The sequence below is a fragment of the Gossypium raimondii genome, chromosome 11 (assembly GCF_025698545.1).
Source record: "Gossypium raimondii isolate GPD5lz chromosome 11, ASM2569854v1, whole genome shotgun sequence".
Lineage (NCBI taxonomy): Eukaryota > Viridiplantae > Streptophyta > Magnoliopsida > Malvales > Malvaceae > Gossypium > Gossypium raimondii.
Genome location: NC_068575.1, coordinates 5303904 through 5321444, shown reverse-complemented (window position 1 = coordinate 5321444; position 17541 = coordinate 5303904). Strand labels below are relative to the sequence as shown.

The 17541-nt window shown below is 35.0% G+C and overlaps 1 protein-coding gene across 1 annotated transcript; it reads left to right on the top strand.

The window, feature by feature from the left end:
* On the top strand, positions 1 to 17253 carry LOC105801348 (putative callose synthase 8). The gene is made up of 41 exons (XM_052623831.1): positions 1 to 533; positions 875 to 975; positions 1838 to 1959; positions 2078 to 2159; positions 2268 to 2375; positions 2618 to 2737; positions 2875 to 2967; positions 3054 to 3145; positions 3413 to 3539; positions 4441 to 4578; positions 4649 to 4725; positions 4841 to 4997; positions 5638 to 5763; positions 5837 to 5954; positions 6348 to 6676; positions 7344 to 7396; positions 7482 to 7542; positions 8372 to 8453; positions 8537 to 8586; positions 8960 to 9046; positions 9108 to 9227; positions 9317 to 9408; positions 9490 to 9571; positions 9651 to 9811; positions 10000 to 10123; positions 10228 to 10322; positions 10410 to 10557; positions 10782 to 10933; positions 11681 to 11787; positions 12065 to 12235; positions 12340 to 12408; positions 12545 to 12713; positions 12808 to 12919; positions 13764 to 13883; positions 13960 to 14075; positions 14531 to 14614; positions 15038 to 15150; positions 15243 to 15472; positions 15579 to 16427; positions 16540 to 16725; positions 16893 to 17253. The coding sequence occupies exons 1-41, from the start codon at positions 266 to 268 to the stop codon at positions 17121 to 17123; spliced, it is 5922 nt and encodes a 1973-aa protein (XP_052479791.1). The 5' UTR covers positions 1 to 265; the 3' UTR covers positions 17124 to 17253.
* Positions 17254 to 17541: the final 288 nt, after the last annotated feature.

Here is a 17541-nt window from a genome sequence, read left to right as displayed (position 1 = left end):
ACACAAAAGATTCAAAAAAGCAAAAGCAGAGACAGAGGAAAAAGCTTGAACACCAAACCACACAATCAAAATTTCACAAATCATCTTTCCATTTACCCATCCCAAAAAAGCAGAAAACACTCCCATTAAGCAAACTTTAAAGCAAAATGCAAAGCCAAAGCCAAAGCCAAAGCCAAAACCAAAACCAAAGCAAAACCATCACAATCCCACTCCTTATATACCCTTTACGCTCATTAGTCTTTCCCTTTTCACCACTGCTGAAAACATGTCGAATGAGATTGTCCCTGTTGATGATCCCATTGAAGAACCAAAACCCAACAAGAAACCAGTCGTTTACGATGAAGATGAAGGGAGTGAGGGTGTTATAAAATCACTTCCTTATTATGGTGAAAGTAGTAGTAGTGGAAGTGGTGGGTATGTTCCTGAAGTGTTTAACAGTGAAAGTTTACCTCCTACTTTGACTTCTGAAATCCAAAGGTTTCTTAGAGTTGCTAATATGTTGGAATGGAAAGCCCCTCGTGTTGCTTATCTTTGTAAGTATAGATATTTAGAGATCTAAATAGCAGTATTATGGTTGCTCTTTTGGCTGTTTCTAGTTTATTTACTGACCATATAGTTTGTCTAATGAGATGTTTGTATTTTGAAGACCGGAAATTCAGTTGATTTTATGGGGTTATGAAGTTATGGCTTTTGAATATTTTTGGGTTGAAATCTGTTGTCAAATCCCATATGCTGTGTTATTAACTGCTTCAAGATGGTTATCTCATTTGATAATTTATATAATTTTACATTATTCATTCAATATATTTGTTATGAAGTTCAGAGTGAAGGTATATAATGCGTTCAGCTCTAATTATGTTGCTTTTTGTGGCAGGTCGTTTTCATGCTTTTGAAATAGCACATAACTTGGACCGTAATTCAACAGGAAGGAAAGTTAGACAGTTTAAAACCGTGCTTCTTCAAAGGCTTGAACGTGTAAGAGCTAAGATTGAAGCTCATCTTCCACGCTTAAATTTATAATGTTGGTTATTTAGGTAGCTTTTTTCGCATTGATTGAGATGACATAGGCTAAGATGATTGTTAGTCAATTGTATGTTTGGTCATTACGCTATCAATGAGGTGCCTTGATCCCATGTTCATTACTTTCCTAATTTGTGCGTAAAGCATCCGCATGCTATTTTCTATACATAATTTGAATAAAATGGGAAGTCCAAGTAACATAGTTCTCCAATAGGAAGGTAACAATGTAAGTAACCGACTAGAAATTTGTAAACTTAGAGCAGCATCATGGTTCCAAGGATGAGGCTTTGTGTCTGTTTGAGCTTTGTAGAAAACTGTTAATGGATCAGTCCCTCAGTAGAGCTACTCCAGACCCACCTAGCCAAATCTCTTTAAAGCATCCCATCAAATGGGGTTAATTCAGGATGCTGCTACTGACCCCCAAGTTAATCCTTTACCACAAATTTTAGATTGTATGGAATATCTTGAGGCTAATTAAGGGCACAAACCTGCATGTGAAGCATGGCTAGATGCAAAGAAATTGATTTGTAATAGTGGTGATGAGATATGATAAATTTAATTAGAAGAAAATTGAAGTTGTTGAAAATGACTAATTGCTAATAATTAGAGTCATTTTATGCACCTTTGCTCCACAATCAGTTTTCAGTTATTCCCCATAAAATGCTTTTTCCAGAAAATTCATTTTAGCAGTTAAACTGCATGTATTTCTCACGTCTATTCATTTTCTTTTCCTAGTATATGGCCATTTGGGATTTTAACCCTATGTTTATTTCTCTATTTAATTTATTATCCCTTTCTTGCTTTATATGATTGATAGGATGAAGAAACTTCAAAAACAACCAGGCTGGAACAGAGTGACTCACGAGAACTTAAACGTGTTTATGATGAAAATAGGAGATATATCAACCAACATGCCGAAGCATTTGACTTGGAAAATAGGTAAAATGCAAAATTTTGCTGATGCTTTGCTCTTGTTTATATAGCAATATATATGTCCTCTACATGAAATTAACGTGTTATTCACTTTTGTTCTGTTTCCTTTTTCTTTCTGGATTAGTCATGGAGAGAAGTTGCTAGATGCATGTAGAATTGCTTCTGTGTTGTATGAAGTACTAAAGACAGTTATAGCTGGTCCTCAGGTTCTATTTCCCCCCTATGATTTAGCCTTCTTACCATAGTATTTTGTAATATCTGGATTTTGTTACTATGCTTGTCATCTTATGTTATATCTCTTTTTTCCTTTGAAGGCCCTTGCTGACAGAGAGAGCATTCAAGCTAGATCTGAGTTGTTTGCCTACAATATTCTGCCACTTGATCATGGAGGTATTCAGCAAGCAATTATGAAATTTCCTGAGGTCTGACACTACACGAATACACTCTGGTTTTCTTTTTTCTGTCCACTTTTGTCTCTAAGAGGTAGTTGTCACATGATTTTGCAAAAAACTTCAGCACCTGTTTCCTCTGCTGTTGAACCTTTGCGTTGTTGCAGTTGGAGAAACTGGTCAATTTTGCAGTGAATTTCAATATATCGATTTATATTCATGTTGACATGTGGTTGCAAGGAATAGATTGGTCACAAACGAATGAACTTTTGCAGATTAAAGTTGCTATTCAAGTTATTCGTAATGTCCGTGGTTTACCCTCAACCCAGAACCTTCCAAAACGTGGGACTTTCGTAGATTGTTTTGAATTTCTTCAGTATTCTTTTGGGTTCCAGGTATTCTGAAATATCTTCTTTTATTTCTCTGTTTCTTTTCCATGGGAGGACGCATGATTTAACAGTTATGAAATGGTGTTCTTTGTGTTCCTAATGCATTGAAGAAAGTGAAATTCATATTGTGCATTGTTTTTCAGAAAGAAAATGTAGCCAACCAGAGGGAACATCTTGTTCTACTCCTTGCTAATGTCCTTTCTCGGCACTCTCGGAAGCAAGCGTTGGCCTTGAAGGTGATTTAGCTTCTTTCCTGTTTTAAATTTTAAACTGTTTTTGGCTTAAAAATTCTTTGCATTTGACTTGCATATTATGATGTCAGACAATTGATGCGTCTATTGATGAGCTAATGAGAAAGTTTTTCAAAAATTATACAAACTGGTGCAAATTCTTGGTCAGAAAAAGCAATATCAGGTAAGAGAGTGAATGGAATTTCTATTTTTCTCTTTAATCAGTTTCTGTTAATTTCTTTGCCGTTAATTTCTTCTGTATCTTTATTGTTACATAACAAAGAATTCTAAGGAATCAAAGAGGGTATGAACGGTAGACCTCAACCCTCTCATGAGGGTTAAATTCTAGGCCAGGCCTAAGTTTCATTAATCCCTTTGATCTGAAGATTCTCAGTGATTTCCTTTTAGATTTTCAACTTTCATGAAACAACTGTATTATTTCTCCTTGCAGGTTGCCTTGTGTCAAACAAGATGCTCAGCAATATAAAATTCTATATATAGGTCTTTATCTTCTTATTTGGGGAGAGGCTGCGAACCTGCGATTTATGCCAGAATGTCTTTGTTATATCTTTCACCATGTAAGCTGAAAAATCTAGTTCTGTTGATTAATTCCTTATGGTAGAATTCAGTCATGGTTCTAGTATAGAGAGCATAAACCATGTTAGTGAAAGACTCAGATCATTGCAGATGACTGAAACTGTAAGAGTTTGAAAATGATTATGTCTCGTTTGGATGTTGGAAGAGCTATAAGAATCAATGATATCACTTTAGTAACTTCATAATATGTCTATCACATATCTTCTCTTCTTTAGGACATGCTAAGTATTATGTTTTGGTGCTTCCTGTGTTCTTATATTAAAGTTGGCCCCACCTCCTATAACCAATTGATTTTTGGTTGGATGTTTTAACATGGTATCGGAGCCCAAGTTCTATTAGGTGTTCTTCAGCCCAAGTTCTATTAGGTGTTATTCCTGTCTAACCAAAACTGCGGTTAAAGATCCCTGGTAAGGTTGTTACATGTGTGGGCTCAATAAGCTACTTGTGATGAGGAGTATTAAGTGGCGTTATCCCACATCGATTAAGTATTGGGTTTCTTGTGATCTTATGTTAAAGTTGGGCCCCTCCATTCCACCTATAGCCAATTGGTTTTTAGGTTGGATGCTTTAATAGGAAATTTAAAAATGAAAGCATTAGAATAGTTATTGTACTGGAAATTGACTATTGTATAATCACAAATATATTCTATTTTTCTTTTATTATAGGTTTAATAATCTGAACCTTAGACTGTTATGGAATAGATTAATATCAATCATCAATAGATGCAGCAATCAACCTGTAAACTTCACTTTAGGTTTGAAATAATTTGGTGATTTGCATGAGCATTTATTCACTAAGTGAACTCCATTTAAGATATAAGTGTACTGCATGTTATTGCAATTATTGACAATTCTGTGATATCCTTTTGCGGCTTTAAATCAGATGGCATATGAATTGCACGGTATGTTAACTGGTGCTGTTAGTATGACAACTGGTGACACAATCGAGCCAGCATATGGAGGAAGCCGTGAGTCTTTCCTTAGCAATGTGGTTACCCCCATATATGAAGTCATACGTGAGGTATTGCTTAGTGTTTAGTCTCATACTTCCAGTTCCCTTGAAGTATCTAATTTTCTTGTTGAAACTGAAGGAAGCTGAGAAAAACAAATGTGGAACAGCTGACCATACTACATGGAGGAACTATGATGACCTGAATGAGTTTTTCTGGTTAGGTTTCCATTCCTTTACTTTTTAAATTGACTTTCTGCTTTGCCTTGTCCAGAAATCATTATTTCAAGAAGTTAAGACATAGGGGTAACTATAACTCTCAAAATTTCTTCAGGTCTCCTGATTGTTTCCAAGTAGGTTGGCCTATGCGTACGAAGCATGATTTTTTCTGCACAAGTTCTCCTAAGAAGAGCAAAGTTAAGAATTCTAGGAGTGCTAGAGAACAGAGGAAGGAAAAAGAAACTGAAGATGAAGAACAGGGGTTAAACGATGTAAGAGACCCTCTCCATGAATGACTAAATTACTCTACTATCTAAAATTTGTGTAACAGCCATCTGCTGTGTTTGGCCTTGGACGATTCCAGGGAACATATTCAGCTGTACTTAGCTGATCATTGTAATCCTTGTTTTCTCGATGTTAGAACTAAATTATTTTCATTGATAAGTGATTGGAAAAAGAAGTGGGAGGAGGGGATGGGGTGAAGAACATTGCTTTGATGTGCTTTGAAGAACTTCACACAAAGAACCAGTATCTAACTCTTTTAGATTGAAAAGTTTGCCAAGTAACTTGAGAATATGAGTCATTAGACTTGAGAATGAGCCATCTTCAGGATATCATACTATGCAGGACAAGGACTAGAAATTCTGTCGTCTATCCTGGTGTTCAAGATTGTCTTGATACGAGCACATTCCACTCAAGCATTTAAATGTGTATCATTATGTGTTTGAATTTGGCTCCGGTAAAATATCCTGAAGATGGCTTCACATTAGTTGTGCTTCATTGTTCCTGACTTACAATACTTTCATCTCTATTCTTGTTTCTTGTATCTCTGTCTGACTGTCAGCCTTCTAACTACATAATTGACATATGACCAGCATTTCTGTCTCTGTTGTGCTGCTTTTTCTCCAACAGGTAACTTCGGAGGAGAATAGTGAACCAAAGTGGTTGGGGAAGACAAATTTTGTAGAGATCCGTTCCTTTTGGCAAGTTTTTAGGAGCTTTGATAGGATGTGGAGCTTTTTTATACTATCCCTTCAGGTTAGTTTACTGGATGACTGCTACTTGTGATATATATACTGGGTTAGGATCATCAGATTGGTTTTCTTTTCAGGCAATGATAATTATGGCTTGCCATGATGTTGGATCTCCACTTGAAGTGTTCGATGCAGTAATATTGGAGGATGTTATGAGCATCTTCATAACATCTGCGATTCTTAAGCTCATACAAGGTATGAGCTAAAATAGCTTACTATATACATTTAGTAATGAACATGGAAATTACCAGTTCTGAAGAGGAATGCAATAAAAATGTTCTCCTCCCTCTCCCCTCCTTTTACATCACATTCAAACAATTTGCCACTGAGGAATAGATGCAACTTAAGGAGCATACTCTAGTAGAGCAAGTTAATGATTTATTTTTCTGAAAAATAGGTTAAGGATATAATTTCATTGGAGAAATTTAAGGTATCAGCTAATACATACGTGAACACATATATGCATAGACATATATATACGTTTATATGTATGTTTGTATGCCTCTTTCAAATACATCCATCAGATGTATGCATATGCATGAATATGTACACAAAGAATGTGAATCTTATACATCATTGGACCTGCAGCAATTCTAGATATTACCTTCACATGGAAAGCAAGAAACACTATGGAGTTATCTCAAAAACGGATACAATTGCTAAGGCTTGCTTATGCGGTGATATGGACCATTGTTCTTCCTGTTGTTTATGCTCAGTCTAGGAGGAAATATACTTGTTATTCCACACAATATGAAAGCTGGATTGGAAAATGGTGCTATTCTCCCTTTATGGTTGTTGTGGTAATATACCTAATAACTAATGCAGTTGATCTAGTCTTATTTTTTGTTCCGGCTGTTAGCAAGTACATTGAAATCTCAAACTGGAGCATCTGCAGAACTATATCTAGGTGGACACAGGTAGAGATCATTCTTTTTTGTAATTCCTCTTTCTGGTTAAAATTTGTATATTTATATTGAATCATTCAATATGCTGTTGTAAGATAGTAACACGATCAACAAGTTCCAACTATAATAATACTTACTATAGTTGATTGTTCTTTTCTAATATGTAAGTAAAACATGAATTATTAGCTGCTTAAACCATACCAAAATTGTTACTTGAAATTCCTGTAAAGTGCTAAAGTTAAGTAAACAACTGTTCTCAAATATTTCTTAAATACCTTAATTTCCTTGCTAATATTCATAGTCAACACAGATAAAATTTGGTAACACAAAGTAAAAAGCTCTTGTTTTGTTTGTGTTGTAAAACTATTCTAATGAATTATTTGAGATAAATTTTGTTTTCTTGGAAGCTAGAATTAGCTCTTAAAAAAAATGGCTGTTCCTTTGCTAAGAATTTTTTTGTAGAATGATCCCTTGCTTTCTCTTGATTTATTATTTACCATTTTGTGAATTTATCGTAAACTTTCATCCTGAGTGTTGATAGCTTCATTTTCATTAATTACTTGAAAAGTTTTTGTAGCATATGATTTTCAGCTTATGCCGTACTATTTCTTTTTTGGTCCATTTTCTCATCTTTAACCTTACTTGGCAAATATTGCTTAAATTTCTTTTCATTTTGTAGCCTAGACTATATGTTGGGCGGGGAATGCAGGAGACTCAAATTTCTCTTTTCAAGTATGATCTATGCTCCCATTGCGAAGTTCAGTAAGCATCATTTAAAAAAATCTCCCCTAATATTTGTCTTTTTATTACAATGTAGGTATACCTTTTTCTGGATGCTAGTGCTCTCAACCAAGTTAGTGTTCAGCTACAGTTTTGAGGTGAGTAACAATATAACTGCATCATGCTGTGTTAAGAGATCACAATACCAGTGAATGCTTTTACTGTTTAAGTAGATGAATTCAGTTATCATAGGAAGAACCAGCATCTCTCAAACTGTTGCATGTAATTCTGTGGTGAGAAGCTAATATATAGCATTAAAAAAGAAGGGAAAGCTACAGTGCTGCTAAAATGCAGCATTCGTTTTTCTGATTACATAATCATAAAATTATTCATGAGATACTTTTATATCATACAAGACTTATTTAGACTCACAAAGATACTACTTTATTATACAAAACTTATTTAGACTCACGTTTCATGTGACATAACACCGAGAATCTAATAGTTAGGAATTTCTTATGTCATTACATATGCTCATCATGATTTTTTGGAATTGATGCTACTGGTTGCTACAAATCAGTAGTTAAAGTTTGCTACAAATCAGTAGCTAAAGTTAAAAGCTCAATCCTGTTGCCCTGTTAACCAGCACTATGTTGCTATGGTTCATCTTCAGTACTATTTTCACCTTTCTCTTTTGTGGTGGCCTAAGCCATTTGATTCATTAGTGATTGTTGTAAAATGCCAAATGTTCTTTACATTTTTCATTTCAGAATCTACTTTATGAGATGAAACTAGAAATAACAGACAAAATTTATTCGAGAAATCTGACAATATGATCTTTTTATTTGATGCATGGATATAAAGCTAGTGTTAAACAATTTGGTTTTGTATACATAGAAAACTTGTTCTTTCTGAGTTTGGTTATGGTTAGAAATGTGCTTATGTATTTCCAATTTTTTATTTCTTACTACTAATTAAACAATGCAGATAAAACCCCTAATAGCACCAACAAGAGAAATTATGAAAATTGGTGTGCAAACATATGACTGGCATGAGCTTTTCCCCAAAGGTACTCTTCAACTTTGTGTGTGTGTGTTTAAGAGCTAAATTTGAGCTGTATTTTTATTAAAGAACATTTGTATTCTCTTCCAGTAAGGAGCAATGTTGGTGCTATTGTGGCAGTGTGGGCTCCCATAATAGTTGTAAGTTCTCCCAAAGATTGACAACTTCTCTTTAACCTAGGAAGTTAGCTGGACTAAAACTTGTTTCCAATCAATAAATGTATTGCTTATCTACATGATGAAAACAGCATCTGCCTGATCTCACCATTGAAAATGAAGAACTTAACTTAATAATGAGCATATTTTCTGGCAGGAACTGAAACTGCAGTTTTCTGCTTGAAAAGAAAAGGCAAAGTTAGTTCTTGGATCTTAATTACCTTGTTTGATGACAAATTTTGAAAGGAAAAAGGAAATCTGAAATTACAGATTTTAACTAGTAAATCAGTCATAGTTACTTTGTTCAATAATGCTTTTTAATCCTTATCATTCGTACACTCTTTGGAAATTATCTCAGGTGTATTTCATGGACACACAGATATGGTATTCTGTTTATTGTACAGTCTGTGGAGGACTTTATGGCATTTTGCATCATCTTGGTGAGGTATGGCTTTATTTTCTTTCATAAGCAGCATACCACTAGACTAACTCCACATGTTATATAGATCCGGACATTGGGAATGCTGAGAAGTAGATTTCATTCCTTGCCTTCTGCATTCAACCGCCTCATCCCACCACCATCAAAAAAGAGAACAAAAAGTTTCCTCCAGAACATATTTTGCAAGGTTGAGATCCAAAACTTGGAATATCAATGATAAATTCTTAGGGGATATTGTTTTCTCCCTTTCTGATTATTGAACTGATGTTAGCGCAGGTGTCCAAAAGTGAGGTATTGGATCTGAAGTTTGTTCTAGTCTGGAACCAAATTATCAGTAATTTTAGATCAGAAGACTTGATAAGCAATAGGTTCGTTTTTTTCCATTGCATGAATGCTTCTTCAAGGAAATATCATACTAATTAACTCTGAAACATTTCTTTTGACTACAGGGAAATGGATTTGATGACGATACCTACATCTGGGCTGTTTCCTGAATTTATTCGCTGGCCTATTTTCCTTCTTGCAAATAAGGTATGGTTTTTCATATGAAAATAATTTTTGTTTTTGTTTCACCATTGGTCTTCCTCCTTGATGTTGCTCTGTTTTTCAGTTTTCAACAGCACTAAGCATTGCAAGAGATTTTGTGGGGAAGGATGAGAAACTTTTTAAAAGGATTAGAAAAGATGAGTACATGTACTTTTGTGTAAAGGAGTGCTATGAGTCGGTGAAGTACATCCTTGAAGTTCTTATTGTTGGTGACCTTGAAAAGAGGTATGAATCAACATAAGCAACATCATGTATGCATGTTTTATTCCTTTGTATGACATTCTTGTTGTGGCAAAAAAAAATTTCTTTAACAAAATGTTGCAGTCTTGTTTTTCTTGTTAGGCGGATAAATTTGAAATTATGAGTGCTCTCTAGCCTTCGTAATTTGTTAACTTGTATATTTCTTTTTTCAGGGTTGTATCAAACATCGTGAATGAAATTGAGCGAAGCATTGCAGAATCAACTTTTCTTCAAGATTTCAAGATGAGTGCACTTCCGGCTCTACAAAACAAATTTGTGGAGTTGCTTGAATTGATAGTAAGTGTTATAGTACTAAAGCTAAGCTGCAAATAATTGCCCCCCCTTTTCCCTATCAAAACCGGTAAATGGAATCTCAAAACTTGTTACATGGTATAATATAGGCTGAGGGAGATAAAAATCAAAATGGTAAAGTTGTGCAAGTACTCCAAGATATCTTTGAGCTCGTAACAAATGATATGATGGCAAACGGTCACAGGTTTCATGCTTGGACTCTTCTCTCGTACCATTTCTGAGAGATAAATTGTATTCTACTTTTTGAAATCCATCCTTTAAATGCATGCAGAGTAGTGGATTTGATAGAATGCTCCCAAGAAGCTGTGGATGATTTTACTGTTTTCTCTAGAAAGATAGAACCACAATTATTTGAATCTGCTGCTAGCAAGACCTCTATATGTTTTCCTTTGCCTGATGATGGCCCTCTTACTGAACAGGTGATGGTTTCCTCTCATGTGTTCTTTCACAATAGGGTTTTTTTGCTAATTTTTCAGTATGATAAGCATTTAAATGACTTGCAGAAAGATGAGCACTCATGTTATGTATTTATGCCATAGTAAGCCTGCATGCAATTTATGCATATATTTAGCATATGCAGCCTTACAGGCTTCTGATAGAGAAATATATACTTACAATTTGAATTTGAATTTTTATATGACAGATTAAGCGGTTGCATTTATTGCTTACTGTCAAAGATAAGGCAATGGACATACCTGCAAACTTAGAAGCCCGAAGGCGTATTTCGTTCTTTGCTACTTCACTCTTTATGGATATGCCTAGTGCTCCTGAAGTGTGCAGTATGATGTCTTTCAGGTTGAATTGTCTTCTCTTGTTATTATTCTCTTGGTTACTTGACTCTGATTGATGATAGTCTTCAAAATTTTAGGACTGAGACACAGGTTGAACCTAACCTTGGTTACCATGCTACTTATCATGCAAAACTAATTGAAGTATTATCTATTTAGATAGAAGTTACATGGAATTCTCGAATTTTGTTTATTCTTGTATTGTTAAGATTCAGATTCTAGTGTTGGATATAAATTAATGTGCTTCTGCGACAGGTTTTTCAATTCTCCATGAGCCTTTACTATTGGTAGAACATCATATTATTATATTTGTCTAAAGCATATAGTTAATTTCTCTGTGCTTTGTGATTATGCTAACAAAATTGTAAGTATATAACAGTTTAAGTAGGCTACGTATATGTAAACAGTTTCCCATATCCTCTTCATTTGACTCTTTCAATAAGATTTTCCCATTAACAGTACTCATATTGTATTACTCTCTGTTATAAAGTTAGCAATCTTTCTACGTGAATTTTGGTTCATAATTGCATTCTTTGTGGTGCTGCGTGAAAAGTTAAAGATGCCAAGTTGTTCTTTGTGTTTTGTCCATGTATTGTATTTGTCACTCTTGCCAATGTCAGTTACTTGCATTAGTATTATGATGGGAATTTTTGTTGTAATAACTAAGAATCACTATAATGTATCATTTACAACCTTGCTTCATCAGAGTAACAAGCCTTTTAGACTCTGAACCAACATATTCTGTTTAATACAGTGTTATGACCCCCCATTATATGGAGGATGTCAATTTTTCGATGAAGGAGCTACAATCAAGCAAAGGACAAGTTTCTATCATCTTCTATATGCAAAAAATCTTCCCAGGTAATAAAATATTATCTTTGTAGAAAATCATATTGAAAACTGTGTTACTTCAACTTTATTTTTCTGAAAGTACCCACTTCCGACACCCATGTCTGATGCTTATCCAGACATAAGTACATATGACCCTTCAAATTGATGGAAAAACTTAAACAAAATTGAGCATACTTGTGTAAGGCACATATCTGGGTCTGATACTTGTAACTGTGTCTGAGTAGCAAAGATTGAAAATCCATTTGAATACATCTCCACGTGCATAACATTCCTTCATTTTTCTTAGATGAGTGGAAGAACTTTTTGGAGCGTATGGGATATCAAAACTTTAATGAACTAATAGATGATGGCAAGGAGGAAGAGATTAGAAAAAAAATTAATGAACTAATAGATGATGGCAAGGAGGAAGAGATTAGAAAGTGGGCTTCTTTTCGTGGCCAAACGCTAAGCAGAACAGGTGCTTGAAATTTCTTAGTAAAATATATTAACAAGCTTGCAAGTGAAGCTTGAATTGCTTGTAAATATATTACTAATTTATTTCTTTTCCTTTCGATGTGGCAGTTAGAGGAATTATGTACTATAGACAAGCCTTAAAATTACAAGCACTTCTTGAAATGCCTGAGTATAAAGGTTAATGATCCTCTGCTCATAATCTGATGTTTAATAAGTATTCTATCAGATATGGTTATAAGTTAATGAGAATGATTAAACTAATCAGCTTTTATTGCTCTTATTTTGTTCCTCGTGGCTACTTGTGCTTATCCAGACGTTCTTGAGGATGTTAATGTTTTTGAACGAAATAATCCCAAGTCATCTGCGGAACTAGATGCCTTAGTAGACATGAAATTCACGTATGTTGTCTCTTGTCAAATGTTCGGCTCACATAAATCTTCTGGGGACCCTCGTGCAGAAGACGTAAAGGATTTGATGATAAGGTAACTTATCTAAATATGATAAAACTGCATAAATATTGAAACATAAGATGTATGTTAGAAATCTAAATAACGAAATACAGTTTCTTCTCTGTAGGTATCCAGCTCTACGTGTTGCATATATTGAAGAGAAAGAAGAAATAATAGGAGATAAGCCTCAAAAGGTTTATTTTTCTATTCTGGCAAAAGCTGTTGGTACTTTTGATCAGGTATTAAGTCAATCAAGTTGTTTAAACATTATTAGGTTGATGTTAAATTAACAAAAAAGCTCCTAAATTTTATCACTTACCAAGGACCAATTAAGCCCTTATACTTTTATTGCCCCTAAATAATACCTCAACCTTTAATTTTTTCCCGAATAAGTCTATAACCTTTAATTTGTACATAAATAAGCCATTAACATAAATTAATCTTTCATATGAAATAAAGGATTATTTGGTTATAAGTCAAAAGGATATGGATTTGTTTAGTTATCATAAAAATACAGGGGATTACTTAAGAAAAGTGAAAAAGTTCAGGGATTACTATGGAAAGATATGTTTGGTCTTTGCTCCAAGTAAGATGTCACAGTTAGAGGAATTGTGTACCAATACCTAAAATGCATGCCAACATAGGATTAGTACACAATTCCTCCTTTTGAGATTAAAGAATTAAAAATATAAATGCCGTGTCAGTTTATTGTCTAGCAAGATTGGGTTCAATAACATTCACAGTATAACGTCAAAAAGCATACTTGTCCACATGGAGTATACCATGTTACTCTGACTATTTTTCTTGAAGTACCATCGTTTAACACATATTTGAACATGCGTATGTGGGCCGAATCCTCCAAATACATGGAAGAACTTAGAAAAAAAAAATGAGCATACCTGTGTCAAGCACATGCCTGTATCTGAACCTCACCTCTAAGTCCTAGTAGCTTATTTATATCTATTCTTAAATTAAGTGATCATATGGATATTTGTAAAGTCGTAATTCCTGTTAACATGCCCTGTTTGTGATTCTATACTAAAGTGCAGTCTTAAAGCATATCTCATTAGTATCCTTCTACAGGTAATCTATCGCATAAAGCTTCCTGGTCCACCAATCATCGGTGAAGGGAAGCCAGAAAATCAAAACCATGCCATAATCTTCACACGTGGAGAAGCTCTCCAAACAATTGACATGAACCAAGTAGGTTCTTGCTCCAAAAACTGAAAATTTGTTGCTTTGCATGCATTTCTAGTCTCATGCTGGTCCAAAATTTCAGGACAATTATTTGGAAGAAGCTCTTAAAGTGAGAAATCTTCTGCAAGAGTTTCATCATAACCGTGGGCGGCGCCCTCCTACAATACTTGGTCTGAGGGAATACATATTCACTGAAAGGTTTAATCCTTTGAACTCATAAAAATGATAATAAGAATCTGTCAGTGGACATGTTTTCATGTATTAGCTAATGCATGAATATTTAGCAAGGACCGAGCAAGAATGAGAAACAACCTAGCAATATCTGAGAACTCGAACACAGGACAAATATAATCTCTATTAAACCAACTTCACAAACTGTTAAAGTGGTATTATCCCAGAGCTGTTAAGTATTTGGTTTTCAGTGGTCTTATATTAAAGTAATATCCCTTAGTTTTAGGGTAGATGCTTCGACACAAACATAAGGAATCACAGAGGAATTAGACTATAGATATAAGATATTATTTCAAGCAAAATTGGATTTAGTTTTTATATCATCATGTTTCATTTTTTGTGGAGGAATCCATCATTCATTTATGTGAAACCGGAAGTTTTTTGTCTCCTTAATGACTGAATTACATTCTTTCAAACTGCAGTGTTTCTACTTTAGCATGGTTTATGTCGTATCAGGAAACCAGCTTTGTCACCATTGGTCAAAGGCTTCTTGCCAATCCTCTCAGGTAATTGATGCTGTATTTCATTTTGCAGATATCGGTATATCATACTACTTATAATCAACTGCATGTGTCTTTCTTGTATCTGCTATCATCTACATTACGGTACTCGACAAATTAACATCAACAGAATTATTATTTCGAGCAATCTTATCTTGGTTTTGCAACATCTACAATATTTGTTTTTATCGAATATACAAACAGGAGTCAACCCTTATCTACCCTTAACGCCTAGCCACCCTGGTCGAAGTAGGAGTTAGTTTCATATTCTTGGTAAAGTTACCGAATTGGGTGTCTTTGTGATGCCATATTGTCAGTGTTTGTTCACTACTTCTTGTTAGCCTAAGGCCTAGATTGTTCTATTCTATAATTACTTGATATCAACCAATGTGTTTATTGCTTTATTCTTCACTTTCGATTAATATACAGGGTTCGCTTCCACTATGGGCATCCAGATGTATTTGATAGGCTGTTTCACATCACAAGAGGTGGAATAAGCAAAGCATCAAAAACAATAAACTTGAGTGAGGATGTTTTTGCCGGTAGGTTTTGTGAATTCCGATATTGTATACCAACCGTTTAGTCCTAGACTTGTGGTTTCCTTGCAGTGAAATATATTTGATACCTTGTGTAGGATTTAATTCGACCCTGCGACGGGGATGTATTACATATCACGAGTACCTGCAAGTTGGCAAAGGTCGTGATGTAGGTCTTAATCAAATCTCAAAGTTCGAGGCCAAAGTTGCTAATGGGAATAGTGAACAAACTTTAAGCCGTGACATACACCGTCTTGGTCGTCGATTTGATTTTTTTAGGATGCTATCTTGCTATTTCACAACCATTGGATTTTACTTCAGCAGCCTGGTAATTCTCTCACACTAAACAAGGTTACCTGATCCGATTCCTATTTATCTCTGTATGATGCTTTTCTGATTTTTGCCTTTCCCGCTTATGATCTGTAAAAAACCAGATTTCTGTACTCGGAATTTATGTGTTCCTCTACGGACAACTATACCTTGTTCTTAGTGGACTAGAAAAGGCACTCCTCATTGAGGCTAGAATGAAAAACATTGAATCATTGGAAACTGCTCTTGCTTCTCAATCGTTTATTCAGCTTGGTCTTTTAACTGGCTTACCAATGGTAATGGAGATTGGACTTGAGAAGGGATTTCTTACGGCCCTTAAAGATTTTGTTCTTATGCAACTGCAGTTTGCTGCTGTTTTCTTCACTTTTTCCCTTGGGACAAAAACCCATCATTTTGGTCGGACAATTATGTATGGCGGAGCTAAGTATATACCTACCGGACGTAAGGTTGTGGTGTTTCATGCCAGCTTTACTGAGAACTACAGATTGTATTCACGAAGCCACTTTGTTAAAGGATTTGAACTGTTGCTCCTGTTAGTGGTTTACGATTTGTTCCGGAGGTCCTACCAGAGTAGCATGGCATATGTATTAATCACGTACTCTGTTTGGTTCATGACCATGACTTGGTTATTTGCACCATTTTTGTTTAATCCTTCCGGATTCGAATGGGACGAGATTGTAGATGATTGGAAAGGCTGGAATAAGTGGATCAAGGAGAAAGGTGGTATTGGGATTCAGCAAAACAAGAGTTGGCAATCTTGGTGGAATGATGAACAAGCTCACCTTCGTCGTTCAGGATATGGTGCTAGACTGTTTGAAATTCTTCTTTCGATTCGGTTCTTCTTGTATCAGTATGGCTTGGTGTATCATCTTGACATCTCCCAACAGAGCAAAAATTTCCTTGTTTATGTGCTTTCCTGGGTTGTGATTCTGGCAGTTTTCCTGACGGTCAAGGTAAAATTCATTCAAGTATCATAATGCTCAAGTATATTGAGTTTTATTTTGAAAATTCCGAAGTAGCCTTGAATTTTCTGCATGGATAACTCGATCTCTACATGACATACAGGCAGTGAACATTGGAAGGCAACTTTTCAGTGCTCGTTACCATCTGATGTTTAGGTTCTTTAAAGCATTCCTCTTCCTAAGTGTTTTCACCATTGTTATCACTCTCTCAGTCATCTGTGAACTATCGTCCAAGGATTTACTTGTCTGCTGTCTTGCATTTCTGCCGACTGGATGGGGTCTGATTTTGGTATGTCTAGTTGACTATGTTACTCGAATTCAAGAATAAGTATCAAATACGGGCATGCCCAAGTTTTTTTTCTAAATTTGTTCATATATTTAGAGGACCGGCATATAGTATTTGTCTAGAGTTTGCATCTTTTGCCTTATTCCCTCTGACATTTTAGTTCCCTTCAGGTTGCTCAAGCTGTGAGGCCAATTATTGAGAACACCGGACTCTGGCAGTTCACTGAGGTATTAGCTAAGGCATATGATTACGGAATGGGATCGATCCTTTTCTTTCCAATTGCTATATTGGCATGGATTCCGATCTTTTCGGAATTCCAAACTCAATTCCTTTTCAACCCGGCTTTTAATAGGCATCTCCAAATCCAACCAATTCTTGAAGGGAAGAAGAAGCAAAAATAAAGTTCTGACATTCATAAACATTCTGCCCATTAATTTATTTGTACATTTCAAAGAGAAATAATATATAGTTGTAAATAACAATGATTCATTACTCCAAAATAATACACCTCAAAAAATTTCAGTAGATAAATTATTTAAGTTTTGCATCATACAATCTCCTAATATTTTCCAACCTTTTACTACTTTTCCAATCACTTTGCGCCCTTTACTTTCATTTCTCTATCACTTTAATCCATTGACCATTTCTATATAAAAAAAAAAATAGTGCATGTTTACGTGTTGGTCACTTAATTAATAATAAAATTCTCACTTTGGTCCTTATACTATAGTGATCCTCGTGTGTGATCATTTAAGCCAATTGATTGCGACTACGTGGAGGGTTAAAGTATATGGATGAATACTATGATATAGGAACGCT

Bases quoted from the DNA above. Each gene is read 5' to 3' on its own strand.
- LOC105801348 (XM_052623831.1), top strand. From the start codon at position 266: ATGTCGAATGAGATTGTCCCTGTTGATGATCCCATTGAAGAACCAAAA. The intron at 4,726-4,840 runs GTTAGGTTTCCA...AAATTTCTTCAG, and splicing joins GACCTGAATGAGTTTTTCTG to GTCTCCTGATTGTTTCCAAG. The intron at 8,454-8,536 runs GTACTCTTCAAC...ATTCTCTTCCAG, and splicing joins GCATGAGCTTTTCCCCAAAG to TAAGGAGCAATGTTGGTGCT.